The sequence below is a fragment of the Typha latifolia genome, chromosome 14, assembly GCF_019914945.1.
Source record: "Typha latifolia isolate L0001 chromosome 14, TyphaL0001v2, whole genome shotgun sequence".
NCBI lineage: Eukaryota > Viridiplantae > Streptophyta > Magnoliopsida > Poales > Typhaceae > Typha > Typha latifolia.
Window position 1 is genome coordinate 8,788,760 of NC_133099.1, and position 22,119 is coordinate 8,810,878.

At 35.2% G+C, this 22,119-nt stretch overlaps 2 protein-coding genes across 3 annotated transcripts; both read right to left on the reverse strand.

Moving 5' to 3' along the window:
* Window positions 1–550: 550 nt before the first annotated feature.
* LOC140800916 (protein transport protein SEC16A homolog) lies at window positions 551–10,595 on the reverse strand. Of its 2 annotated transcripts, none has more exons than XM_073155849.1 (14): window positions 10,466–10,595; window positions 8,428–10,334; window positions 7,972–8,295; window positions 4,879–5,007; window positions 4,673–4,795; window positions 4,327–4,491; window positions 4,011–4,136; window positions 3,796–3,930; window positions 2,650–2,777; window positions 2,466–2,577; window positions 2,082–2,393; window positions 1,846–1,962; window positions 1,452–1,747; window positions 551–1,334 (listed from the first exon to the last, which is right to left on the reverse strand). In XM_073155849.1, exons 2-14 carry the CDS (start codon window positions 10,120–10,122, stop codon window positions 830–832), a joined length of 4,167 nt encoding a protein of 1,388 aa, XP_073011950.1. In that variant the 5' UTR covers window positions 10,123–10,334; window positions 10,466–10,595; the 3' UTR covers window positions 551–829. The 2 variants fall into 2 exon arrangements, with proteins under 2 accessions (XP_073011950.1, XP_073011949.1); XM_073155848.1 differs by having other exon boundaries at window positions 8,428–10,228; window positions 10,466–10,592.
* Window positions 10,596–15,534: 4,939 nt separating this feature from the next.
* On the reverse strand, window positions 15,535–20,374 carry LOC140800616 (WAT1-related protein At5g47470-like). Its single transcript, XM_073155376.1, has 8 exons — window positions 19,998–20,374; window positions 19,844–19,909; window positions 18,246–18,359; window positions 17,013–17,244; window positions 16,776–16,937; window positions 16,508–16,659; window positions 15,941–16,090; window positions 15,535–15,830 (listed from the first exon to the last, which is right to left on the reverse strand). The coding sequence occupies exons 1-7, from the start codon at window positions 20,195–20,197 to the stop codon at window positions 15,970–15,972; spliced, it is 1,047 nt and encodes a 348-aa protein (XP_073011477.1). The 5' UTR covers window positions 20,198–20,374; the 3' UTR covers window positions 15,535–15,830; window positions 15,941–15,969.
* Between the last annotated feature and the right edge of the window lie 1,745 nt (window positions 20,375–22,119).

A 22,119-nucleotide genomic window follows, 5' to 3' on the forward strand; every position in this document is an offset into this window, starting at 1 on the left:
AACATCCAGTCTGGCTCTGTTGAATGAAATATCTCCACTTTTGATCTCAAGTATTATTAATCATAATAGATGAGTTGCCAAGAATCTGCTATTATGATTATTATTATCATCTCAGCGATTAATGCAGAATAATATTCCGGATAAAAATCTTATCAACAATTTTTCTGACAAAAAGAATCTGCTAATTTGAGAGAATAAGACATCCATTATTACACAATGTGAAAGTAACGTATGAACCTATTAATCCCAGGTCTGCTGACCACAAGCATAGAGAGAACACAGAAGATTGCAGAGTTGAGGAGACAAAATAGCTTAATAAAAATAACATTTCAAGATTTTTCTCAGAAAAAAGAAAACATTTCAAGAAAGAAGTGAAAAAAAAATACGGGAACCAGTAAGCACTGCCACTCTGTTACTGCTTTAATATAATTACCATACAAGCAAGCACTATTATAGGAGTAATCGCAGTAGGCAAAATATGAAAATAATTCAGAGAAGCTAAGTGCCAATTAATGATGGATATGGTAAATTCCAGAGTTCCTGTATACCCTTTTTAAAAATCAATATGGGACATTTGCCTTCAATAAATCAACAAATTATCTGTACAACGGCATCCACATGATTTTTCATGTAAATGGATACCAGCTTTGAGATTGGAACTTAAGCCTCCTGGACTGTGACACAGGAATCACCTTGAATTAGTGCATTTTATCAAACAAAATTTCTTCAAACAGTGCTGACGTACCCAACTCCTGTTTTACCCACTAGATTTCTTTTGAGAGGATGGTTCGATCCCGGATGCAATTGTAACATAAGACGAAACCAACTTTCAGAGCTCTACCTCATGAAGGTCATCCCCTGTCGAGCCACCAAGGACCTGCAGAGATGAGCTACTGCTTGATCGTGTCCGAGAGGGGTAATTAGGCATAAATGGCGATAGGACTGCTTGTCCATCACCCACGGGTTTCGTTCCGCTCCAGGATGCAGCTCGTGTTCGTGATAGTGGAGCATTTCCACTTGGTAATGCCGGCCCTGGTGTCTTGCTTCCGTAAGGAGTAGTGTTGCCCATGTTCGGGAAGCATTCGATGGAAGACGAAGGTGACATGGATGGTGAGGTAGATGGTGTTTCTTTTTGCACTGATATAGAAGGATTTTCTGCAGTGATCTCATGATGGCTTTCACCTGATTGATCAGACTTCAGCTCCTCACCACCAGAAGGTGCAGTGGGAACAAAGAACTTAGCTCCTGCTGCCAGCTTCACAGATGGAGCAGCAGCAGGAGACTGGAATAAGCTTGGCGAAGATCCACCTCCTTTATTAAATGTATCAACATATCTGAGAAGAAAGAAATCATTGCTATGTGATCAATCCAGTCTGGCAATATAACAAGTTAACCCTTTGAGCTACTATAAACTAAAAATCAGGATTCAGGAAGGGCAAGCTGGTGATCACCTTGATCGGACTCCCATTCTTCCGCGAGCTGAGAATTGATTCTGGCTGGGTGGAATTGGCGGGATCCCTGAACTATGCTCTGAATGATTTGGTGGTTTTGCTTCTGGTACTCCATTAGAGGTAAGGCTTTCATTGACAAAGGCACTGTTTATGTTGTGCTCTAGAGTACCATTCTGGAATGATGTTGTCGGAGGCGGTGGTAGGGCAGGTTCTGCTGCTGGAATCTCAGCACCTTCCTCCACCCATCTCTTTAGTTTCTCATCATAGTAAAACTTGTTTTGTTCACCCAACTTTGCCTTCAGCCATGAATAAGCAGGTGTACTATTTAACTAGACAGGAGGGAAAAAATATATTCGTAGAAGCACTAGACAAGCCAATACTGCAAGAGAAGTACCTGACGATGGGATCTTGACACCCAGCCCATGGTCTTTTGAAGAAACTGAGACCCTAACCGTCCAAACCGTGAACCTCCTGATGCTGCTTTGGTTTGTGCACCATCTGAGCCTGCATCCTGAGGAAATGGACGTAAAGTCAGCAAAGAGCAAGAAGTTTCTTTTGCTTTTCTTAAAATGGACTTGGGAGACATAAAGAATAACATTGGACTGTATTCAACTGAACAGAAAGAAGCACCTGTTTTGGGCTTCTCCCAAAATCTGGCTCTGAAACACTTCTATTATGCATGATCTTCTTGCTGCTATCGCCTGTCCACTCACTTATAGACTCCACTGAAGCTGACGGAATTAAAGTTGACATGGCCATAGTCGATTGGCTATTCACAACTTTTGGGGCAACAAAATTGTTACCATTGCTATTTAAACTTCCCTGTGGTAATGGGGGCAGAGGTGCCGGTGGCACACCAATCATGCGGTGGATAGATCTATCAATTGAGGTGAATAACTTTCCTACAAATTTAGATGGGGCAAGATTTGTACCGTATCCACCCTGGAGAATTAACAGCAAAGAAAATCTGAGATAAGACTAACTACAGAAAGGACGAAAAAAGAAGAAACATGCCTGCTGGTGGGTACGCAACCGCTCCTCCAGGGATGAAAACAATGATTTCCAAGTTTCTACTTCAGGAGCACGACCAGAGGATTTCAACAACTTTAAAGATGCTTGGCAGTACCTATACCAAATAAGTTACCATGAGTTAAAAGGATACAATAAGAAGAAGGAAAATAAAAATATCTAAACCGACCTAAGTGAATCTGGAACCTTCCCCACTTCAGCCAGCATGTGAGCATAAATTAGCTTGTATGGCTGTAATGGAAGCAATATATACTGAGAATTACCTAGCACCTTTGAATATTCATACAACTCTGTCCTCTGTAGCGATGTTTCAAATGAAGAGTCAGTTCATGATTGAACATAACACAAAAAGAATTAAAAAATTATAGGAAGAAAACTATGCATCATTACACAATGAAAAATAGAACCATATCACAGCTTCAATAAGAGATAAATTATAGTTAAGAGATTCCTGAGGATGCAGTGAATTTAGGCATTACCCTTATCCCTTCATACAGCTATCTTTAAACCTCATTGTACAGAACTTATATCAATTAAGTTCAAAAATGTTTCACAATGAGTTCTCAAAGTCATCAATCCACTACAGTTGGTGATAGATTCCATTCATATCAACCGTGGGCAAGATAGAAGACCATTAAAAAGCATGGAAAGCCACTCTGGATAAAACTATAGTTCAAGCTTATGAAATCAGGAGAACTCAAGAGGCAAACTTGATCAAGAGAACCATATCCCTTTTGGAACAATATAAAAAGGCGAGTATGATAACATCCCTTACTTTTGTCAGAGCAACCATCCTCTATTGGCCTCTTCATATGCCTCAAAGAAACAAGCCAAGTAGATGATGCATATTATATATGACATAAATTAAAAAATAATGCCTGTTATAGAAAATTAGCTTCTTCAACTTAGATATTCCTTTTTTGTATGGGGCATCAGCATAAAGTAAAACAGATAGCTAAATTATCATTCTCATGCAATTTCCTTTAGAATCAGAGTAACAGCTCGGTTCCTGTTTTTCATAATATTGCACCCTCGAATAGGTATGTCTCTGATCTGCATAAGAAAAGGAAAGAATCCCAGGCAAATCCTTGTCTGGATTTGTGTAATTTTGAGTCATGTCAACTTATTTGAGGGCGTCTACCAATCATTAATCTTTTAAAATCTTGCTTACAGTTTCCAGTTTACAACTTTACATGGATACAAACAAAAAAAGAAAGCTTATTTTCAACACTAGTGCAACTGCAACAACAAAGTGGACAAGAAACAATTTTATGTTGAGAATAAAGACAACAAATGAAAGAAAAGGGGATAGGACCTGAATAGCTTCAGGGCTGGCATATGTTCGAGGATATTTCCAGTGATCTGCACCAATGAGACAGAGTCTTGCACTATCAGAGTATGATTCAAAATTTGCTTCAGCAACCAAGTAGCAGGTGTGTGCAGCAGTTACCTGTATCAAATTGAATAAGGACCATTAAATTAGCTTCTTCAGTATAAGATAATAAGTAAAAGGGCAACAAACAAACAAACCTCCCCTCTCTCTCGCCAAAGGCAATCTCCAAGATGTATCATTACTAATTCATCATCCTTCGTTCTATTTGCAGTTATGATAGCTAAATTCTCTTCCCAGTCATCTAACATGCCATTAGCTTTTACCTACTTGCCACAAAAATATCAAAATAGTTCACCGCACAAGATATTGAAAAGCTTTATAAACTGATTCCAGATAAACCAGAACCTAAGAAATTAGTAATAGATTTATCAAGGAAGTGAAAAGAACAAACTAATGCAAGATAGATCATTAACTCTTTGTCTAGAAAAAAAAAAACTTTGGTAGATCAATCACCTCAGTGGGTCGTTGTGATGCATTTGCAGCACCATATAAGCTGTTGGTGGAGCTGTCAGAAAATACATCTGCAGGTTGCCCAGCAATAAGAAGGCATAGTGTTCTTAAAGGTGATCCAGATATGAATTGGTGATGAGCCATTTTCTTCACAGTCTCAACATAAAACTGCATCGAAGTTAACCAGAGACAAAATTATAGCTTCAAAAATTGAATAAATAAATAAAAAGCAATTCTGTCCATATATGATAATGTGCATTAAGCACTGGTTTGACGAGAAATAAGAAAGTGGTGTGCATTATCATAAAAGCATGCCCACAATGCAGGTAAGTCATAAAAGTGGATGAACCTTGTCACCGAGCTGTGCTGCAAGAATAAGGGCAGGTCCCCACAGCTGACCTTCCTGTGCATATTGGAGAGCCTCCTTCCTTCTACCCGAGACTAGAAGGTTTTGCACCTCAGCCGCAGTTGCCTAGACATGTTTTGCATATTTAAACTACCAACTCAAAGACTAATGAAATATTTCAGCTGAACTATAAATAGAACAAGACTTACCCGGATTTGTCCTTCGGAAGGAAGATTTTGCATACAATGAGTGAAAGAATCATACTCTCTCAGACTAGCACTGCTTTTCTTAGCAGATGCAAAGAGCTTAGTTACTGCCATCTCTGGACCGTCAGTTTCCTATTAATGGGGAAGATAAATCAAGGTTGAAATGGTACCAAAATACCAGATAAAGAAGCAAGAATAAGGGAAAATTCATACTTGAAAGATACTTCAGAACTTGATGACTAAGAAAAAGGTTTATTAAAATGCCTTGAAAAATCCAGAAAGATGACAGTTAAATGTAACATATTTATTCAATACAGCATCTTACAATTGTATCTCAATCCATTCCTTAGAAATGTCACATAAAGCATGTCTTCGAGCAATATGCTGAAATAAAATCCAAACCTGCATCTTAAAAGGAAGGATAATTTTCAAATAACACCCTAAAATTTATAACATTGTGATTAGCACACCATCTTTGTGGTTTTTGTCACCTAGCCACTCTATCTTTCCTACAACTTTCATATGAACCTCTTGATTTGATTTAAACCAAACCTCTAACCGAACTGTATCAAAACAGGAAAATTTTGTGAGGATAAAAAGATTGACTACTAAACTACCTAAAATACCCTCGTCTGCCCTTCTCAGTTTTCCTTGACTTCTAAAAGAAAATACCATACAAAAGTCAAACTTCTTCAAGAAGCTTCAAGATACTTTTGTACCTTCAAATATATTCCTACTTCTACATAATTGTTTAACATAAGAACTATATCACCAAAAACTGCAGGTGGTTTCCACTAATGGTGTTTGGCGAGTTAAACACTGATAGCAAAGATCTCACTATAGCAATGCAAAGGGCAAAATATCATAGGTCAACAAATTATACACATCTTGGGTTGTAAGGATTCTTTTCTCATGCGATATTTACTGTTATTGGGCCAAATTTCAACCATCTATCAATATTCTCCATTTATTCATATCTATTATATGTAGAATTGAAAGATGAAGTTTAGCTTTTCTCCATGAAATAAACTGAAAATTCAAGATTTAAGGTTTGGTAATTTTATCCAATAGTAGTGGAACCACCAAAACCAGTGACAAAAACTATCAAAACCTGCAGCTGAAGCCACTGATAACAGTTAGCGAATGGATTCCAAATCGTTCATGGACAAAGGAGATTTTAGCATTCACAATCTCTTTAAAACTGTCTACTACTGACAACAACAGTCCGTTTTACTGAAAATCGTATCTGTAAACCTAGGTTGCTTCTTTGACTCATGTCATGTAGGAGCCTCTTTCACTCCTAAAGACTGATCTCTAGAGGTTTCTTTGTTAAAACAGTTATCTTCTACTTATTTTAATGTGTATTGGTTTTAGTTCATTAATGATGTGGGCATCATCTTCAATTTGACCAAAATAGAATTACTCGAGTCCAATTTTGGTCTAATTGTTGATTTTTAATTCAAATAATCAATTGAATTAGTCAATTGACAAATATGGTAGCCTATATGCGGGGATGTCCGTATTGAGTTATTACCTAAATTGGGTTAGTCAATTTAAATAAGGTTTAATTAATTAGGATCCTATTAGAAAATGAATTCCTATTAGAATCTCAATTGATAGTTATGGTAAGCTTATATGTGGGGGATATCCACATTGATTTATTACCTAAATTTGATCAATCAATTTAGGTAAGAAGATCAATTAGAGTCCTATTAGGAAATAAGTTTCTATTAGAATTAGCTAGAATTAAGGTTGTTAACCTATTTAAGGGTTATTGCATGAGAAACAAGGACAAGTTGGAATAAGATTTATTTGAGATCTCTCACTTTTCTCCCCTATAGTCTTCTTCTCTCTCTCTTTCTTTCTCTCCCTTTCTCCTACTTTGTCTTAAGATTCTTCTCTAATCTCTTCCACTTTCTCTCTAAACCTCTCTTCTTCTTCAACCTCTACTTTTTCGTTGGTTATTGCTGCTGTCCAAAAGATTCCAGTTGTGAAAGAGAATCTTTGGGTGCTCGGACGTGAAGAGGAGGACTTGGTTTCAAACTAAAGCACTACTATTCCATTTATTGGTAAACCTAAACTCTAAAGGCTTTCCTTACACCATATTTTAGGCCTTTCTACTATCAATGTACCTATTTGAGAGTTGAGGAAGCTACTGCCTTATCTGAGTGGTTTTCTCTCCTTCCATCTAGTAGTGATCATTTTAATCAATTAACTTCTTATCAGTTATTACTTACTATATTTTACTTTAGTTACTTGTTGGGTCGATTGTTCTCCAAAACATTGCATTCATACTAGATTTGCATCAATTAATTAGAGATGCAAGTTATTATTGGTTTTCTTCTGATTACTCAATTTGACTTCAAAAGCTCCGGAGGATTTTGCAGTCTCAGGATGTAATGCAGTTTCCATCATAGGATAAATAGTTGCCCTCTTTTTTCTGTGCATTCATCTTAGGATATTAATAGGGAAAGTATACTTGCAAGTGGGGAAGGGGTCTTAGCAATGTCATGCCACCCCCTAACCTGTTAACTCAACTTTCCCTAGAAATAATCTTACAATTTGAGGTTATATTCATTCGGTATCATACTTAAAATCCAATCCCCGCAACCCAACTCAGAGAAAGGTCTGATTCATGGAATCAAACTATAAGGAACTTGAATAGTAAAATCTGAAAATGGAGCAACCAAATGAAGATCATTTTAGACAAAGAATCATAATCTAGCTTTCTTATGATTGAGACTTTGATGTTCCTAGAAATATACAATTCCAACATCTGATTGAAAGCTTTATAATGCATAATCAAGAGGCATGGAAGTCCTCATTAGTTGGTTTAATTGCAAGAAAAGGTTCTACTAGCCATCACCATCAAATTACAGGTGATCATATCATCATACAAGGTGGAAATTTGAGACAAGATTCGCACAACAGGAGAGAATGATGAATAGAGTTTTACATTTTTAAAGATTTCCTTTTTAATATTTGATGAATCCTTGTATATATACTAGGATATCTATAAGGATTAGAGCATAAATACGTAAGAATACAAATAAATAAGAGCTCTTGCAATTCTAAAAAATAGAGAGAGAACAATACCTCTTGCAATAAATCAGACCCAAAAGGAGATCTGAGTTTTCCATAATGCTGACATGATATTTTGAGCAATGAAAGAAGAAGCCTCAGAAGTTCTCCTTTATGAAAGTCTGTACTGGGCGATTCACAGTTCATGATCCTCTCATCAACCCATTTGTTTACATCCTTCGTTGCAGCATTGCCACCAACAAGTGGGCCAGGGAATGGTTGTTGACATAATGCATGGAAGTAACTGACAGCACAACCACTAACAATGCTAGACCCATCAGCTTTATCCATCATAATGTCTGACAAGCTAAGAATTGAGATTGTACCACCAGACATGCCCTTCAAATGTACATACCGGGAAAAATAATCAGTTTTCAAAATGCTAATCGCTAAAAGAAAATTGAAATTAGAAAGGAAACCTTCAGAATTTCATTTTTATTCAAAATGACGGTGAATGAATTTAGAGCTTACTTGGTTACCAAATTCAAACTGACTGGCGGTAGAGGTTGCATCTTTCATGACAATGACCTTACCACCAAATCCAAAAGTAACTAAAGCATGTGCAGGACGTCCATCTGATGACCTCCCTTCATGAGAAGCATAAGAGAACTGAGAAAAAGAGGGATTTGAACTCTGAAACAGATTCTGTGAATTCATAGAGTTCTGATTTTCATAGTAGTTGTTTGAAGAATGTATTTGTGGACTCTTCCCCACATTAGGCTGATTGTATTGATACACACTTTCAGCAGGAACAAACCCTTGAGACCTCATGACACCATTAGCAATGCCATAATTTTGACTTGTAACAGGTTCAAAGGCCTTGTAACCTATCTGTTGTTCTGTGTGACTCCCTGAATGCCCCATGGAACTGTATAAGTTCCCTGTCTGCTGATTTTCCAAAGAACTTCCAATATTTCTATTATTATCTACTTGTTCCGGCTGCCAAATGTTCTGCTGACCATAGTTACCAGTTAAAGCATTCCACCTTTCTGCAAATTCTTGGCCTCCATGACCTTGAATAGTATATGTTTGATCTTGGCTTCCTTCATTATAGATACTGTTCTGTTGCGAGACTCCAGCTGAAGCAGTCATAACTTGACTAGCCTGGTCTTCAACTGTACTTGACGCCATCTGTATTGACTGCATGTAAGACTCAAGAGTATACCACTGCTGGCTGTTTGTATCGTAGTACCATCCTGGGTATTGAGAATCAAATACCATGTTAGGTGGATACTCTGTGCTATCTTGATTCCAGTTAGAAACACTACTAATGGTACTCTCCTCTGTTATGGTCTTCAACACAGACTGAGCTGTCTGTTGCAGATAAGAAACATCTGCTTTCATAGCAAAGGATTCGTCCACAGCAGGATGAACCTTTTCTTCATAGTTCTTCTGAAAATTTAAATTTGCAACATTTCTGCTGTTGTCCCATTGAGCATTCCCAGTAGCATCAGGACTGTCCAATTGATACCACTGACCAGTGCTTGCGTTGTACTTCCAACCTGGGTACAGATTCTCCCAGTAGTGGGCATCATTTGCATCAGGAACTTGTTCAGTTGCAAAGCCGTAAAATTGGGTGTCTTGTTGATCAGAGGACCCCATGTCTGTAATCTGATTATTGTTTTCCTCATAATCCAAATTGGGATTGGTATCATTCATCACAAATTCAGCCGATCTATCAGCCGTCAAGAAATCTGAATAGGAACCAAACCCGCCATGGTTGGATTGCTGAGAGTTGTCACTGAAAGCAGTCCACTGGACCTCCTTGACACTGGTCCCCTTTGATCCGCTGCCCTTTACCATTGACGAACCTGGAGATCCAACATCCATAGCATTTTCTGTGGAACCAACCGATTGAATTGTTGTGGTATCAGAAGCTGCTGCTGATAGGAGAGAATCCTCTGCGGCCAAAGCATCATTTAGCGGAGTCTCCGAGGTAATCAAGCTGCTTGTTTCCTGCTTGGATTCAAGTTCTGAGGCAAACTCAGCATCCCTGGAATCCTCCAAAGAGGTGGAAACATCACCAAGGCTAAGATTGGAGAGATCCTCCACTATTTCCTTCGATACAGAACTAGATCCCTCTATGCCCAACTCATCATCCACAAGCTTGTCAAAGAAATCCTCGTCGGTCTGGTCCTCAATATGGAATGGAAGAGGAGACGCCATTGTCCCGAAATCAAAGTTCAGTTCCTCTCCAACCGATAAAACTTCCCCCAAATTTAGAGAAAATTAGATCTGCCCATCAAAATCGGCGCCAACTCGTGCAAATCTCCTGCGATTCCACCTAGATCCCATCAAGCCATAGGAGATCCCACTCGAATCCAAGAAAAAAAAAATTATGTTCTTGAAGGATTGGGAAACCCTAATACAAGCGAGATCTAAGGTTTCGAACGTCAGGTATAATTCTAGCCAAAAGCGGCAGCAAAAAAGACCAAAAAAAAAAAAACGGTGCAAATTTCGCAGTGATTCGAGCGGAGAAAAGATCTACTCGACCGAATCCGAGACTTACCGAGGGAACGCGTCGGATTGGAAGGGGGGATCGGAGGAGGTATCGATCGATCGTAGAAGGAAGTCGAGACGAGAGGAAGCGGAAACCCTTGCTCTCAAAACACCGACAACAACTCACAATTCATCCTAAGTCGCAAGAAATTTCGTGTGTTTCTCCGGTTTTCCTTTTTATTTCAAATTACTACCTGCTTTAATATTTTATTACGGAAAGCAACCTCAAGATAAAATATTTGCAAATTACCACCTCTCAAATAAAGGGGTGTGCGTTTGCGTTTGCGTTTGCGTGTGCGTGCTTGGATTAGATTAGATAATAGCATTTGAGTCGCGATCTATTTAATTTTTAAAAAAATTTGGATCCAAATAGGATAATCTAATTTAATTGACATCTAGACCCATGATCTATTGTATATTTCATATTAGGTCCCCTCATTAATTTTTCACAACACATATAAATATACTACATAATTTACTATAATTACCTTTTCTATTAATAATTGAATCATTCTAAAGACTAGATGAATTTAATAGGATATTTATACAATGTACCATCATATTAATTTGATGTTAAATAGTCTTATTATATTGTCTAATTTATTACTATTTTTTTAATATATTATTTATTAATAAATAAATCGGATAATTTCCATGTAGATTCGATTTTTTATATAAATAGAAGTGGACATGTGTTGATAATAATAATAAAATTGAGTGAAATGAATCGGAGTTTAGCCAAGTTATTATTTTCGTCATTATCTTCTATCGTAGCCGTTAGATTGCTTTATCTTTGTAGGAGTAGATCATAGTCCAACGCTTCCAAACCCTAGCCACCTTCCTTCTTCAACAGCCACCCTACCCTACGGCCGTCCACTACCCTCTGACGACCGCCGCAACGTCAGATAATTACTATTCTGCCCTCCTTCTACCTTGCTCCACTATTTTAATGTTAATTTTTCATCCCGACATCCGATTTAGATGAAACTGAGGCCATTAGAACCCTAACTCACGAGGCTACCTCCACCTAAATTTTTATAATTTTCTTACATTTGGTTCGTAACAATATAAGTATAATTATCCCTTCCGTTAATAATTAGATCATTTCGGATAAAGACTAAATTATTAATTTGATATTAAATAGTCTTATAAAAATATTATCTAAATCATTGCTAATTTTTTACATATATTATTTATCAACATATACTTTTTAATTATGGGGATGCGTATGATAAAATAATTTTAAAAATATATAAAAAAATCATAATAGTTCATAAGTCTAAGTAAAATTATTTATAAATTAAAATATTAAATCTTTATGGGACCTCTATTTGGATATTTATTTGTAAGCAAATACTTCGCTACTCTCTTTAAATTTTTAAATAACCTGCAGTTATGATAAACCTCTAATCTTTAAATATTTGAAGGTAATGGATAGATAAAGATCGAACTTAATATTATGTTCGAATTAATAAGATATTTTTCTGCAACCAAAAATCAATTTAATCTGAAAAAGAACTTGGAGTATTTGAATTAAACGACAAAAATGAATTAATCACTGATTGAATAGTTAATTAATCTTACAATGTTTCGAGGTGAACTTTAAGCTCCGAACTTGATTAGCTGATTCTATTTCCGAGTCCTAATTTAGGCATCTTGAATTAGGTTAAAATAATGTGGTATTTAATTTCAAAATTAGATTAAGAGTGTATTTATTATTTATGATGTAATGTAAAATAATAAAAAAATATTGGCTTTGGAGAAAAACATATGAAGGAGAAAATATCCTTTTACTTTCAGCATCACACTTTGTGGGGTTAGCTAATAGGCTTGCGGGCTTATAACCCAGCTAACAGGCTTTAAGCCTAGAAGGGACATAATAAATCTTTTCTAAACACTATAAGCCAATGAGCTATTAATTTATATCAATAATTATTTTTTTAATTTATCTGTAAAAAAGTTATTTAATAATTTTAAAAAAAATCTAATCCGTATAAGTTTTTTGCATATTTTTTTACATATTTGGTGAAGTATAATCTCTTTTATAATAAAAAAAATATTTTGCAAGAGAGAGAAAGAACATTCAAAATTGATATATTTAAATAGTACCAAGGATAAAATTGGAATCAATTTGAATTTATATTGTATTTATTTTATTTTATTTTACTTTTAGTTATTGGGGAGTTAATTTGGTTAGATAAAAAAGAAAAAAAAATCTTTGGTAGGATCCGACTAAGTTCAAAGACACCTAGTGAACTCAAACCAAATGATAGCTCAGTTTTGAGTTAATAATAAAGTTGCCTTGTTTACTAAAGAAAAAAAAAAGCCGCAGCAAATTAACACTTCATGTATTTAGGATAAGGTATCAAATGCAATAAGAGAAGAGTAAAAGATCAAGTGCTTAACTTGCTTCTTTCATATTAACTCTTTACATCACCTTGTTTTAGAGGTAACGAAGATGACTCTTTTATCAATTCAGACGATTCCTACATAAGACCACTAGACCTAGGTGGAACTGGTTTTGTTGCCCAACAAGCTAATGGTGGGCCAATTCTTGCAAGAAATTAATATGGTAAATACATCTCTCCTCTTGCTGTTGAAGCCTCGACAATGCTAGATGCTCTTCGTGTTATTACTCAAATTATTGCTGGTAGAATCAGGATCGAGACAAATTCTCTCCTTTTGGTCGACATATTGACTGGACTAACCCCTCATCCCTAAACCATCAAGTCCATTACTGATGACATCTCTATTATGCTACAAAATTACCTCCAAATTAAAATTTCTTATATTTTTCGTGAAGCAAATCGGGTGTCTGATTGGTTAGCTAATTTGGATAGAACCTAAGACTTTTGGTGTACTTGGACTAGATCATTTTCCTCTTTATTTTTACAATTTTGTGCCTCTTTGTACCAACCAACTCTAGTGGTTGGTACCTTCCCTATGCTTAAAGAAGTTATGAGTTCGACTCCAACTTTAGTGGTTTGGCTCAACAGCTCGACTCAGTTGATAATTCAGCAATGTGGCTGGCTTAAAGGAGCAACTCAGCAATGCAATAGCTTAGAGCAGGTCTCGACAATGTTTGGTTTAAAATAATTGTTCAGCGACACACATGGCTTGAAGCCTAAATTAGACGGCTTACTATATTAGTTAAAAGCTTGGTGAGACCTAAGTGTCTTTATATCTAGAAAGGATTGGCCATTTGTGGACCGATGAATAATGAAAAAAAAATGGCATTTTGTAACCTTGGAAGTTAACCCATCTTAATGAATTTTATTTTTTTAACCAAAAAAGATGATCAAGGAAGTTATGTGTTCGACTCTAATTTTGGTGGTTTGGCTAAATAGCTCGACTCAGTTGATAGCTCGGCAATGTGGTTGGCTTAAAGGAGTAACTCAGCAACGCAACAGCTTGGGGCAGGTCTCGACAAAGTTTGGTTTAGAGCAATTGTTCAGTGACACACATGACTTGAAATATAAAATCAGACAGCTTACTATATTAGTTAAAAGCTTAGTAAGACCTAAGTGTTTTTATATCTAGAAAGGGTTTGCTATTTGTGGACCGATGAATAATGAAAAAAAGGCATTTTGTAACCTTAGAAGTTAACCCATCTTAATGAATTTTATTTTTTTAACCAAAAAAGATGACCTTTTTATTTCAAATTACTACCGGCCGTTAATATTTTATTACAGAAAACAACCTCAAGATAAAATATTTGCAAATTACCACCTCTCAAATAAGTGTGTGCACGCTCGGACAGGATTAAGTATTAATATTGAGTCTGTATCTTTAATTCTAAAATTTTTTGGATCCAAATGGGATTAATCTAATTGCAATCTAATTATGTGATCTATCATTAGTTCCATTAAAAACTATTTACATCCAGACCCATGATTTATTATATATTTCATATTAGATCCCTTCTGTTAATAATCGAATCATTTCGGATAAAGACGTAGATGAATGCCAATGGGATATTTTACAATTTACCATCATATATATTTGATATTTAAAAATTCTTATTATATATATAATATGAGTATACCTATCACTATTTTTTATACACATTCATATATATATATATATATATATATATATATAAGAAAAAATTATAATTATATAGATCTCTAAACTATTAAAATACCAAATATTTATGGCAGCTCTATTTGGATATTTATTTATAAGCAAATACTTTGCTACTCTCTTTAAATTTTAAATCACCTGCAGTCATAATAAACCTTTAATCAATTGAAGGTAATGGATAGATAAGATCGAACTTAATATTCTATTTGAATTGATAAGATATTTTTCTGAAACCAAAAGTCAATTTAGGTCCCCTGGGTTTTATGTTTTTTTTAAAATTGATATAGATATTTGCCGTATAGGGCCGTCAATCTAGCTCATTGCTCATGAACAATTCATGTTCGGTTTGAAATTTTGTTAAAATTCAATTTGCTCATCTTATAAATAAGTCGAATATGAGTTAAAATTTGAGCTTAGAATATAAACAAGTTGAACATGAGCGAGGCTTACCTCATTCATGCTCGACTCGATATAACTTGATTATATATATATATATATATATATATATATATATATATATATATATATATATAATTTAATGGTTAAAATTTGATAAGTAATTCATAAGTAATCTAACTATTAGATTGCTATTGGTTCTCAATTTTGCTCTTATTTTATATTTCTGTGTGATATGATAATGTTATGACTTTGAGTTCTATAGCATCTAACTCATTTGATTACTTGTTAAATGAATAAAGCTAGTTGAACTCTAATTGAATTGTGTCTTGAACAAGCTAAACTTAGCTTTTTTTTCAGCTTGGCTCATGTATGAGTTCGATAAATTTAATTTCGAGCCGAACACGAGCAAATATAGAAGTTGAATGATAATAATCAAGTTAAATTGTAGGATGTTTTTTGATAAAATTTCTTGGAGAAAATGAAAGTTTCATCAGGGTATATTTTTAAAAGTTGTTATGATGCTGAAACTTGAAGAAGCCACAGTCAATTACCACTTCATGTGTTCAGGATAAGATATCAGATATAGGAAGAGAAGAGTTAAAAAGATGAAGTGCTCACCTTGTTTTAAAGCTTCTTTCATAGAACTCTTTACATTCTCATTGAGATAAGTGGTGTAACTTGTGGATCAAAGAACTCCTATCAGTGAATTCTACATGCTTTTCAGAATTTTTATGATATATATATAGATATAAACAACATTCTTAAACTCTTTCTCAAAATATAAGTCTGTCTTCAAAAGATCGAAGGAGATATAGTTTTCGCGAGATCTTCGGTTTTGCTTGCTCTCCTCCATCTTTCAATGCTCAGGGGCATAAAACAGAGAACTATACTCACTGTAACAATGAAATCAGGCATCGAAATCTCGTCAAATACTAGAAGTAAAGAATCATTTAGAGAAAAATTTCTTTTCGACAACAAGTTTACGATTTAGAAGAAGTTATACCGTATAACATTAGTAAATTAGGTCAATGATTAACGCAAGAGGGGCTTCTCGATGTCAGCGTTGTCGGCTTCAAGCAGATCAAATCCTTCTTTGTTCTTCGCCCATAGAACGATATAAAGACCGGAAAACATGAGGAGAATTCCTGCTGAACTGCATGATAGCAAAACATTTGAGTTTAGAACTATAGGACTGTAATGTGAACTTATAATGCACAACTAGATGTTCCTAGGGATATACTCATAAAATTGCTATTATATTTTATAGACTTCTGCACATATTAACATAAAAATGTTTGAGTACATAATTCTCAACTAAAACAGAAGTCTCATCTGAGGCTTGAGATTGTTATATAGCATGAGTCAGAAGTTCTGAAAGCAAATCATGAAGTCTGAACTTGATCTAACCTTAGATAATCAATAATTTTCAATAGTGAAGTTGCAAACTTTCTCTGCTACCTAAACACTATTTAAATAACACAAAAATGCCACTGCAAAAAGGAATTTCTAACCTTAATTGGAGAATGTGGACTAAGTAAAACAATGTATGAGTTTACAAAATCATGCATACCTTCCTAGACCAATCATTTGCTTGAGAAGAACAGCTGAAATGATGACTGAGAAGACGGTCTGAATTGGGTTGAAGATGGAGACGAGTACCGGTCCCTTCTTACCAACACACCATGCTTGAAATGCAACACATCCCCCTACCACTGCTCCTCCCTGCAAATTATAACAGCAAAAGAAAAGATCAATAGAGATTATTTGAAACAAACTTTTACTGCATAACAATTCAAATAGATCACCAAAAGAACAGGCGTAAATAATTGCGGTCTTACAATGATCACAATTTCCATGATTCGTCTATTGCTGATATCATGTGATCCAGCATCTAACTTGCCATTCACTATAATTTGCAGAATTGCAGTAAAAAGCGCAGCCATCATAGAGGTTATGACACACAAAGATAATGGTGCTGGAAAGTTGACCAATGTTGCAGCCTATGATATCGAAACAAATCAAAATAGCTGATTATATTCAAAATGTAGAGGATTAATGTTCAGTTTTGCTGTTACCTGCAATACTGTGCTGCAGGAGAGAACAACTATACCAGCTAGAAGATAGAAGCAGCCCAGGATCCATTCATTGTAGCTGCTCTTATCCAAGTTGCCATTCAAAAAGGAGTTCATCCTAGGAGATGTGGGAGGACTTTGTAAGAAGCTCATGGCTATGGCCCCACTCAAGCAAACAAAAGTTCCCAGAATCTTGGCTCTAGTGTACTTGCATTTCCTCTCAAATTTCTCTAGCCTGCAAGGGTGAACAAATAAATAACAGTTACTCCATCTGTGCACTATGAGTGAGAAAGACTTAGGGACACACGTACAAATATTAGTCATAATTTTAGTACCTAAATCAGTTTTATTATGATGGTTCCTTTAAAAGCATTTCTGTAATGGATGAGGCTCATATATAATAGCTAAGCCGAGACTTTCACAAATCTTTCAGCCAAACCTTTTCTTTACAAGAATTGAACTCTAGTATTCTGCTAGTCAGCAGTTAAGTTGGTCATCAAAATTGCCAAAAAATTGGCAAAAGAGTTGGTCATCTTGTTGAGTCAAACTCGAAGAATTGATCGTTCAAAGTGAGTCAGGTGGAATTTTGGTTGAATTTATTTGCTTAGATTTCATATACTACTGAGGCTCTAATTCCAGACTTTTTACTCTCAAATTCGATACTTTTGGTAGCTGTCTTCAGTTAGTCTCTAGAAAAATGGTCATTTCTGCGTATGTATCATTTACTTTTGTACAATAAAAGTCATTATAGTTTCAGGTTGATCTCAGTTTTCCAGTAATTTTCAAGTCTTTTACACAAAGAAGTTGGTTGCTGACAGAACTTGATCTTGAGCCTAGAATGTCCAAGCTGACCAAATAAATGGAATTGAAAGTCTTGTCTTCTTTTGACTAAGGAACTAAAGAGCATGGATGCCAATCTTTTTCAACAACCATTCATAGTTAAAGAAGATGATAAAAGACTACTTATCCTTAAATCTTAAATGACCACCAACCCCTTCTTTGAAAGGATAGATGCTCTCATTAAAGTTGAACATGATCAGGTTCAATTAATCTCCATAGAAGTAGTATCAATATGTAAGCATTGACACTTTTCCCTTGGTAAAACTTAGCATCCAAGGCCTTCTATTTTGTTTTGAAAGAAAAATTATATGTGTATAGATTATAGAATCAACTCCTAGTGATAGAAGAAGAGCAAGACTATGTCTTGATCACCACAATGAACTCTGCAATAAGTACCTGACACAAGCTGCGACGATAAAGATAAGACCAGGAGCAAGATTTGGCATAGCAGAGGCAACAGCAGGAGAAGTCCTTTCAATTCCAAGAAACATAAGAACTTGAAACATAGCCCTGTGCATCAATAGAGACATTTAGTATGAATCAAAGGATGATTCATTGATACACAAAAGTATTTTAAGCTTGTCAATATTGGAATCTGCTGGAGAAAAGAAGAAAAATATCCTGATTACATAGTCTAACATAACTACTACTTTAATGAAACAAAAAAAGGAAAAAAGAAAATCTGCAACTCTGTTATAGAATTCAGAGATCTGCTTTCTAACTCTCCTAGAAATTTAAGGTAAAAAATACTTGAAATTTTTTTGAAAGCAAATTTATGCTTGTTTTATGGTTTATTTTGACTTGCACTCAAAAGGAGTGCATCTTAGAAACATAACTAAATTATCCAGAACTCTTTTATTCTCTCTAAACTATGTAAACGTTATCTAACCAAAAAGGTTTTATAAAATACAACCAGCCAAGCAATACTTCTCTAAACACAGCATCTATAAATACATACACTTCTTAATACATATGCCTCTATAAAGATCCAATTAGTTAGTTATACATATGCCTTAAAAGCTAGTTCTTTTTTCCTCTTTACTCTTTTGTTCCATTTTTTTTTTCTAATCTTGCTTCCAATGGGCATCATCATCTACCTCTAAAGCAAAAAAGCATGATCCCACTAAACATGAATAAATCTTTGTGTGATGCCACTGAAGAAGATTTGCTTGCACACCCAAGAGGACCTCTCTTTCTCTCTCACTGCCCATCTTTGTCAACTTCGCTACCAGTAGGTGTGATAACTTTTTCTACTATTCAAGAACTGTATATATAGTTAGACTGACAAAAATGAGATGATGTAGGATAAAAATAATTCAAGTAATTTATCTGCCTATTGTGAAAGAGACTAGCACCAACTTTCCAATCCTGGCTATATTTTTAAAACCTATGACTCCACTTCCTCTGTCATTCCATAGTTGGTTTGATTATTCTCATATCTAGAGCTATATCATGCCAAGTCCAATTCAAGCTTTTTCTTGAACTAAACTTCAGATTTGGATTCAGATAGAAAACCTGATGTAGAACCTTTGGATCTAATTCCTTTTTTCTTTTTCTTTTCCCCTCTATGGATTTATCAATGAATCTTCATGAAGATTACAACACTATTCCTTTGTGCTGACACATTTGTAGTGCACATTAAGCTATTTGATGCTTTCAAGACAAGAAAGACATCTAAGTACACAGTAGAAAGCAATCATAGATATCATATAATGCTTGTTGAGTAAAGAAACCCCTTCTTCATGAGTGATGCTTTTCGATAATCTATGTGCTAAATTGCTATTGATGACTATGATTTTCTATGTTCTAGAAATAAATACAGCTAAACAATATTTATAGTTTTACGCCTATTATATAGAAATCTGAAGAATTATTCCTATATATATATATATATATATATACTTGTCATAAATATCAAACCATGAGTTCTAACTTTTAAGAAAAAAAAGATAGAAAGAAAGATAAATATCCATTTAATTAAGGAGATGTCTTACCCTCCCAAAGCTAGCAACACAAGCTGAGCCATCATAAGGGGACTCAACCTTGCAGGCCATTTCTTCCTGCATGAATGAAACATATACTACTATCATGATATCAAAACATTATAACAAGAAATATCAAAAGAAGAAGAAGAAGAAGAAGAATTACTTCTCGAAAACGAGGGCGAAAGGGAGGAGGACGACAGCGGAGGCCAGGCTCCCGAATACGATGATGAACAACGAGTTAACTCCCCGAGAGAGGATTTGATTCAAGGCAAGAACATAGATCCCATAGATGCATTGCACTGCAAAGAGTCCAGAGATGATAAGGAGTTCCTCCATGAACCTACCTCTTGATTGGCCCAACATACATATGATACTTGTTATAGTAGTAGCATGCAGTGCAAGTATATAGGAAATATTGTAACAAAGATATCAAAAAACTAGATCTCTACGCAAATTTGATACGATAATTCCACTCTATCTTAAAACTTCTTTATGAGAGAAGAAATTGAGACGAGAGGTAGTAAAACATACCATTCCCCACTACTATATATATATATATATATATATAGGCTCCTTTGCTTTGCCTCAAAGAATAAACTAAAGGGGGCGGTGAATCCACCACCGGTGACTATAAAGCGAGTGCGCGCTGAAGTCACGAGGACGCTTGGAGAGCTGATGAGGAAAGGTGATCGCCGGACAGCCGAAGGATGTAAGAATTTAGTTACATCAGAAACTTGGCAGCCTTTAATTGGCTGCCAGAGTAATTCACACATGAGGGGATGTAGAAGATCCCGAAAAAGAAAGCATCAGTTGGAATGAATGCTACATGAATTCAGGAGGAGTTCAAGGAAGGGGACTAAATAGGAATTTTGGCTGTTTTCTTGGAGGTCAATGGAGAAATCTAGAGTGAGTTTTTTTACATGTATACCCCTCTGAAGTTCCTTATTTATATATATACCATTCTAAATTTTATATTTGCACCTATGTATACCTTAAAAATCCATTCCTCGTTCACTTGCGGAATAAGGTCAATACTAATATAATTATTCTAATTTCTTATTAGCCTAATAGAGCTTATACCGGTATATGTTATTCTAGTATTTAGCCGTACTTGAAATAATTATAGAGTTAAAATAATAGCTTGGCAAATAATTAAATGAGCAGAAACTGAGGAAAGAGAGAGTGATTGAAATGATAGTTAATTAAAATAATACTTTTTCAAGAATAAAATAGTAATTATTAAATATAAAAATATTAGATGAAAGACAAAAGAAGAGAAGCCCAAGTGATTTTTTTTGGCATGGATATCCTAGTTAAAATCTAAGTAATTCAATAGGAAAAAAGACATAGATACCCTTAACTAAAAGATATATATCCAAATAAAAGATAAAGATATTTCTATCCTCTGGACTGTTCAACTTGATGGAATTTTTACTGCTAGTAGTATATCAAGGGTATTCAAGTAAAAGAGACAGGATTTTAAGGGGTATGTCTATAGCTTCTATAACTAAGTTGGTGGAATATTAATGAGGAATTTGGACTTTGCAGATGAGAATAATGTTGACTTGAAGGCAGGCCTTTAAACAATTTAATGTAGAGATTTAAAAAAAGAAAGAGATATTAATATCAAGTTTAGGCTTCACAGTAGAGTAACAACAGATGAGATGAATTTATAAGCATTTTTATCTAAAAATAAAATACTAATTGTTACAGTAAAATAAATCTCGCTTGGAGGTGATCTATTTCGGTAAATAAAATATCAAGACGAAGCTATTTTGATCGGAAACTCGAAAAAAAGTAGTATATCTAAACCCTAGATCCCGTCTGATTAATTACTTTCACAAATGAGATCTTGAATGCCCTAGCTAGGTTCCAGGAACTTCCTAATCCCTAAACAAATGGCATAAGCACATTATGTTATGCGTCGAGAATACAAGAACTTCTTACAGACTAAGCTGTACAGAATCAAAGCCCAAAATATACCTTAAATAAGTGAACAAACTTTGTTGCTTGTGGGAATGGATATCAGTCTATCAGACCATCCTATTCCTCCTTTCTCTCTCTCTCTCTCTCTAGCTAAGGTCAATGCATTGTGTTCCTTTCTCTCTAAGGTCAATGGCATTGTGTTCAAGCAACGTAAGAGCTTAGAATATTCCCAGGTTGCTTGCACTGCTTGTGGTTAAATCCAAGCTCAATTAATATGCTATCCTATGCTATGCTATCACAGATTGATCAATGAGGTAGCTACACGCAAGCAGTAATTGGCCACCACTCCAAGCAACTCC

Excerpts from the sequence above, each read along its gene's own strand:
- LOC140800616 (XM_073155376.1), bottom strand. The coding sequence starts at position 20,197 with ATGTTGGGCCAATCAAGAGGTAGGTTCATGGAGGAACTCCTTATCATC. Across the intron at positions 16,660-16,775 it reads TCATGGAAATTGTGATCATT|GGAGGAGCAGTGGTAGGGGG; the intron begins GTAAGACCGCAA and ends TATAATTTGCAG. Across the intron at positions 16,091-16,507 it reads CAAATGATTGGTCTAGGAAG|TTCAGCAGGAATTCTCCTCA; the intron begins GTATGCATGATT and ends GCTATCATGCAG.
- LOC140800916 (XM_073155849.1), bottom strand. The coding sequence starts at position 10,122 with ATGGCGTCTCCTCTTCCATTCCATATTGAGGACCAGACCGACGAGGAT. Across the intron at positions 8,296-8,427 it reads AGTTTGAATTTGGTAACCAA|GGCATGTCTGGTGGTACAAT; the intron begins GTAAGCTCTAAA and ends GTACATTTGAAG. Across the intron at positions 2,778-3,795 it reads CCAGCCCTGAAGCTATTCAG|AGGACAGAGTTGTATGAATA; the intron begins GTCCTATCCCCT and ends ACATCGCTACAG.